Source organism: Otolemur garnettii, unplaced genomic scaffold (assembly GCF_000181295.1).
Source record: "Otolemur garnettii isolate 467f Iridium unplaced genomic scaffold, OtoGar3 scaffold00014, whole genome shotgun sequence".
NCBI lineage: Eukaryota > Metazoa > Chordata > Mammalia > Primates > Galagidae > Otolemur > Otolemur garnettii.
The window spans coordinates 2,786,121-2,792,216 of NW_003852409.1; the positions used below are offsets into that span (position 1 = coordinate 2,786,121).

At 46.7% G+C, this 6,096-nt stretch overlaps 1 protein-coding gene and 1 pseudogene across 1 annotated transcript in view; both read left to right on the forward strand.

Moving 5' to 3' along the window:
• The window catches only part of NANS (N-acetylneuraminate synthase), a 22,634-nt gene extending 19,151 nt beyond the window's left edge, over positions 1 to 3,483 (forward strand). Inside the window, exons 5-6 of the mRNA XM_003785161.3 lie at positions 984 to 1,250; positions 3,247 to 3,483. Of these exons, the coding sequence (XP_003785209.1) occupies positions 984 to 1,250; positions 3,247 to 3,456 (477 nt within the window). The 3' untranslated portion in view covers positions 3,457 to 3,483. The remainder of the gene's footprint in view (positions 1 to 983; positions 1,251 to 3,246) is intronic.
• A 1,751-nt stretch (positions 3,484 to 5,234) lies between these two features.
• LOC100951952 lies at positions 5,235 to 5,903 on the forward strand (annotated as a pseudogene).
• Positions 5,904 to 6,096: the final 193 nt, after the last annotated feature.

The window sequence follows — 6,096 nt, forward strand, 5'->3', positions numbered from 1 at the left end:
GTTGAGCTATAGGCGCCGAGCCACCATTTTCTTTCTTAATTCAGACTATGAATATATATATGATGTAGAAAGTGAACATCCCCTGTACGTCCGCCCCACAGAGGTGACCGTGATTAACACTGTAGTCTGAATGGCTCTAGATATCTCCCTTGATGTTGTTTCTCAGTACTGTAACACCCTTCCCCTTCCATCCCGCCCAGGGTGCTGTCATGTCTTCCTCTCTTTTGACACCAAAGCACAGTGAGAGTTCTTTTTCCAGCCCACCCTCTCTTGGGCCCAGCCCACCCATGTTACAGCAGTCTGAGTTCTCTGACCTGTCACCCTGTACTCCATAACACACCCTTAAGCCTAGTTTTCAAGCCCTTTGTCACTCCACTGTCCTAATCTTTTTTTAAGCCCCACCCGAGTCTTTCTCCTGTACTTAGGCTTTCTGGTCACCCTCACTGACAAGACTCACCCATCTTAGAATGTCTTTTGTTGCATTCAGTGAATTATAGATAACCAATTAATTAATTATTTAGCATTTCCACCAAAGGACTGTTTTGAGATTGGGCTATATGTATTATTGATGGTACTTTTGCATATATATAGCACACTTGCTTTCAGCAGCTCAGGCTAATTAAATGTCACAGATGCTTTTTGAATGAGTTTAGGCATTTGGTGGTATTCTGTTGTTATTCCTGGTGGTTTGTGCAGCGGGAAACATTCTTAAAATTCTTTGTTAATGATAACAATAACCATTGTTTCTGGAGCATTTACAGCATGCCGAGTGCTTTGCATGCATTCATAATTTTCACAACAGCCCTGCACAGATGCTTTTATAATCCCCAGGAAAGAGGGGCTGAAAGAACTTCAGTATCTTGCTCACGGTTGCCCAGCTAGTGAGTAGCTGAACTGAGTTCATCCCAGATCTGTCTGATCTTGGAGGATATGTCTAAAACACCACAATATTTAACCTTTTTCTTCCTTCTTCTGTTTTAAAGGAGTATCAGAAGGTCTTTCCTGACATTCCTATAGGGTACTCTGGACATGAAACAGGCATAGCCATATCTGTGGCTGCAGTAGCTTTGGGGGCCAAGGTGCTAGAACGTCACATCACGTTGGACAAGACCTGGAAGGGGAGTGACCACTCCGCCTCACTGGAGCCTGGAGAACTGGCCGAGCTGGTTCGGGCAGTGCGCCTGGTGGAGAGGGCCCTGGGCTCCCCAACCAAGCAGCTGCTGCCCTGTGAGATGGCCTGCAATGAGAAGGTGGGTCCTGTCCTGCCCAGTTCCGCTCAGCTCCCCTGCTGTGAGTGGGGACAAGGTGGACTGATGTGAGAGGAAAGTCAGTCCCAGCCCTACCCAGGCCAATGAGGGAGCAAAGGAGTGTTGCACCAGTCTCTCTGAGTTTCTTCAGGCTTGTTAGTAGCAGGAGAACTGTGCTACTCATAACAGCAGTGACTTGTACAGTGGGTTACTCAGAGCAGTAGGAGAAATACGTTAGTTACATAAGGGGAATGTTAGTGGTTTCTATGGCTACCTCGGATTGTGTTAGAGTTGAGTCTTCCTCTAAATCTCTGCAGCCTGTGGCCCCACTGCTCCTAGCTTCCAGGAGATGTAAGGGGGGCTGAGCCCTGGGATAGGTTATGTCTGGAGCCGGTAAGGTCTGAAAAACCTAAGAAACATTTAGGCAAGGGGTTCTGAGTGACATTGGGAGAAGAGCCTGTGGCATTCCTAAGCAGGGGAGGCACCAAATGGATGGCAGTGAGTCATCACAGGGGTTGGTGGATGAAAATGGAGATAAATATTCCTTGTGTGTCCCTGACCTTCAGCGGGGATAATGAGGCCAAGAAACACAGCCTGGCACACTGACTGTCAGGGCTTCTCAGAAGCTGTGGCCTGGACCTTCTTGCCTTCTGAGTCATAGAGCCGGTTGTCTTGGGCCTGTCGGGCGTGCAGGCACACCTACCCTGCTGCACATCGTCTGGGCCAGAGCAAAGATCAAACACCCACCATGCCTGGGGAATATTGTCATCTTTTATTCTAGTGGGGCATACCTGCTAGCTACTTAAAGATGTATATATACCAGGAAATCAAAATGTTAGTAAAAATAAATAAAGTACTTTATAAAGGAAAAGGGGAGAGAATTACACCAGAAACCAGAATGAGATTTGCAGCGGCTGAGAGCTTAATTTGGCTACCTGAGAAAACAGTGAACTATAACAGGACATGCATCGTATCCTGGCATTAAATTCCACGCAGAATTGATTCCTTGGGCTCTCACATGGAGGATGTGGAGTAACCAAATAGATAATTTGTTTGAAAGCATTGATGGAGAAGATAGAAACACTGGTCATGAGCATGACGCCCCCCTTCATTCCCTCACCTGCCTGTCCTATCTCCCCTCCTAGGCAGCCCTCTTCCTGTCATCCAGATAATGGTCACACTCTTGTGAACCCACCATACTCCTATTTTACCAAACAAAGTAGCAGTAAAGTTTGTGTTCCTCGAGAGCAATGAAGTGGGAATCGAGAATCTCATTCTCTAGGTCAGGGGTATCCAACCTTTTTTTCCATCTGCCACTCTTTGGAAGAATGAGAGTTGTCTTGGGCCACATATTAAATACATGAACACTAAATAGAGAGGTGATTATCAAAAAAAGGCCCATGCATACTTTTTGTGATATCCAACACCGTAGATCAGCAAAAAAAGTCCTCATGAAATCAGCACATGGCCACAGGCTGCAGGTTGGCCCCTGCTCTGGGTTCTCATCCTGGCTTTTTGCAACTTCGGCCAAGGTACCTACTTCCTGTCAGCCTTAATTTCCCAGTGTTCACCGGGAGATGTTAAGTGGTAACAAAAGGAATCATAGTGTGTTGAGAGCATTCTGTGTTCCAGATACATAACATACAATCACTAATCCTTACATCATTCAGCAAGACACAGGCACTGTTATTTCCTGTTTTACGAGGAAACTAAAATGTAGCTTATCCCCTGCTCACTGGGATTTGAACTTGTTTGTCTACATAGCCTGAGCCCTCTTCCTTTGTGCTTAATCCTGAACTCCCTTTCTCTAAGTCTCTTGAGTTCACTCCACCCCTTATTGACCAAATCCCGGCTGTGTGTGAGATATTGTTTTGGGCAGTGTAGGGGACAGCCATTCCCTTCTCCCAAGTTTTCTCCCTTGGAAAACTGCTCAGAGGGTAAAGCAGTGTGCACTTGTTACTTATCTGAAGCTGGCACTGAGTCTTAATTTTATCCACAGCTGGGCAAGTCTGTGGTGGCTAAAGTGAAAATTCCAGAAGGCACCATTCTGACACTGGATATGCTTACTGTGAAGGTGGGCGAACCCAAAGGCTATCCTCCTGAAGACATCTTTAATCTGGTGGGCAAGAAGGTCCTGGTCACTATTGAAGAAGATGATAGCATCATGGAAGAATCTATAGAAAATCATGGCAAAAAAATCAAGTCTTAAAATAAAGTGCTCTTGTCTGAGTTCTCAGTTGCCTTGCTGGTGCCATAGGTGGGTGGGGCAGGGTAGGAGTGGAGGTCTTTGGAGACCTGGTGTTCATCCACCATCACCGTCCTCTCCTTACACAGTGGTCATTTCTGGGCCTGGCCCTGTGTCAAGCCCATTGATGAGATAAAAGGAGAAAATGAGGTAGTGTCTGCTTTAAGGTGGCTGAGCCAGAAGGGGAAGTGGGCTCAAAAGCAAGACCACGTCCTCTAGTTGTGTGCCTGCACAGAGGGGCGAGAGCCAGGTCCTCCCCTGTAAGCCTTCATTCTCATGTCCTACAAAGCCAAAGAGATCTCACGTCCTTACCCCTGCCTTACTTCCCCATTGCCCTTATCCCCTTCCTACCCTTGGGCTGTGTCCAGTGAGTATTGTATAGCCATCATTCTGCATTGGAGAAGGGATTAAAGGATATTGTAGGCAGAGAAATGCAGAAAACATTCTGAACTCTGTGAGCAAAGGGAGGGAAATGGCAGAGATTCCTTCTTTCCGCAAATTACAAAGGCCTGCTATGGGCCAAGCACTGCTTTAGACGCTGAGGATAGAGTGGTGCCCCATCCCCTCCTTGGGGAATCTGCATTCACATGGGGGCCGATGCACAATGAACCATGAGCATAGTGAGTCAGTCACAGGTTGTTAGATGTGATATGTGCAAAAGGGAACGCAGATCAGTGTGAAGGGGATGGGGAGTGGGGGGCTTGGAGCTTACATAGGAGGGGAATGCTGAAACCAGCTCTTTATCATCAACATTTTATGTCAGGTAAAATTACAAACCCAGCTAATAGAAAAGATCTTCAGTTTTACTTCCTTGAACAAAAACCATGAACCTTTTAGCGATTCAATGTCATATTCCTCTTTTTTGTTTTGAACCAGTGATGAGATTAATAGTTCTTTTCAAATTCTTGATCTTTCATATTTATTTGACCTTTTTTATTTTATACTACTCTTGTTTCAAAGGGTATATTTGAGTCTCTTTACAAATGCATATAATTTGGCTTTTGAAGTTTCTTTGCCTGTGAATATAGGGCCTTCCCCTCCTGTGGATCCCAAGACGATTCCTGGAACGGTACATGTGTGGACCGGGGATGGGTCTATGGGAATCCTGTGTGTACTTATATAAAAGAGAAACTGTAAAATTGACGTGCTGATTATTGAAGTGTGATAGTATCAATTCCTGGCTGGTGTCCACCCCCTTTCATTTCTCCCCAAAAGCGGGTGTTGAGTAAATTGATTTCTGATTTCATGGCCTTTTCTTCTACAACAAGGAGAGGAGGTGACATGAAGGAAATATCTGACACTTCCTAACAAGAAGAGGTACGGTAGTAGAGGGGTATGTTCCAGGGCTGAAACAGCATATGGATCTGGAAGAGAGGGAAAGAAGGGCCTGGCCTGGGCTCCAACCAAGAACGTGCAAAAGGTTGTTCCCAATAAGGGATCAGTGGGTCACCTCCAGTCTAAGCAAACTGGAAAGTAAGCAGGGTCCAGAGTGCTCTTTAAACCCTGGTTGGGGCTCCTCTGGGCCGAGGAATCAGTAAGGCTGAGAACTGGAAGAGCCCCCTGAGGTCACAGTACTTAACTCTGCCTTTTGAGCAGAGGCCTTTTGGAGAGAACTGAACTAAGCCACTGTCTGGCTTTGAGAAAATGATAGCATGTGTGATGTGGGCTGGCCACAAAATGATTTTGTGTCAAGTTGTCCATAGGGCTGAAGGTTTGATATCTGGACACACTTCTAGCCCATCTGAGATGGGAAGCTCTGGTTTAAAAATCATCCCTGAGGTTTTCTCTTTCCAGAACAGGCCAAGAGGGTGTCTCCATCATGGGAGTCCATATTCACCGCAACAAGGACCGAAAGGTTCATTGGAAGGAGCCCAAGAGCCAGGACATTTACCAGATGAACCAACTTTACCTTCAACCAGGTTTTGCTAAAGAGGTTGTTTATGAGTCACACCAATTGGCCACCACTGTCTCTTTCCCGGATGATCCTGAAAATGAAACTTCCTTGCTGGGAAAACAAAACAGCTGTGGTTGTGGGGACCGTAACAGATGATGTGCTGTTCAGGAAGTGCCCAAACTGAAGGTGTGTGCCTTGCGCATGAGCAGCAGGGCCCACACCCATATCCTCAAGGCTGGGGGCAAGATCCTCACCTTCAACAGGCTGGCCCTGGACTCCCCCAAGGGCTGTGGAGCAAGTCCATCCTGCTTTCTGGTCCTCGCACGGGCCGGGAGGTGTACCTGCGTTTCAGGAAGGCCCCAGGAACCCTGCACAGCCACACCAAACCCTATGTCCGTTCCAAGGAAGTTTGAGGGTGCCAGAGGCCAACAGGGCAGCCAAGGCTACAAAAATTAACCCTGGAACCTACTGTTTTAAAAAAGATTTTGGATGCACAAAAAAAAAAAAAAAAAAAAATCCCTGAGCACCAGGTGGGAGGTGCAGTGCTGTACACACAGCAAGGCAGCAGACGGTCCCTGTCTAACAGTTCCCAGCCTTGTGGGCACAGGTGCCTGCACAATAGTGTCTATGTGGGTGAACAGCACAAATGTTTACCAAGAGTCACAGAAGTCAAGATGGGAGAGGGAACCCTGGTCAGGGAACACCTAGAA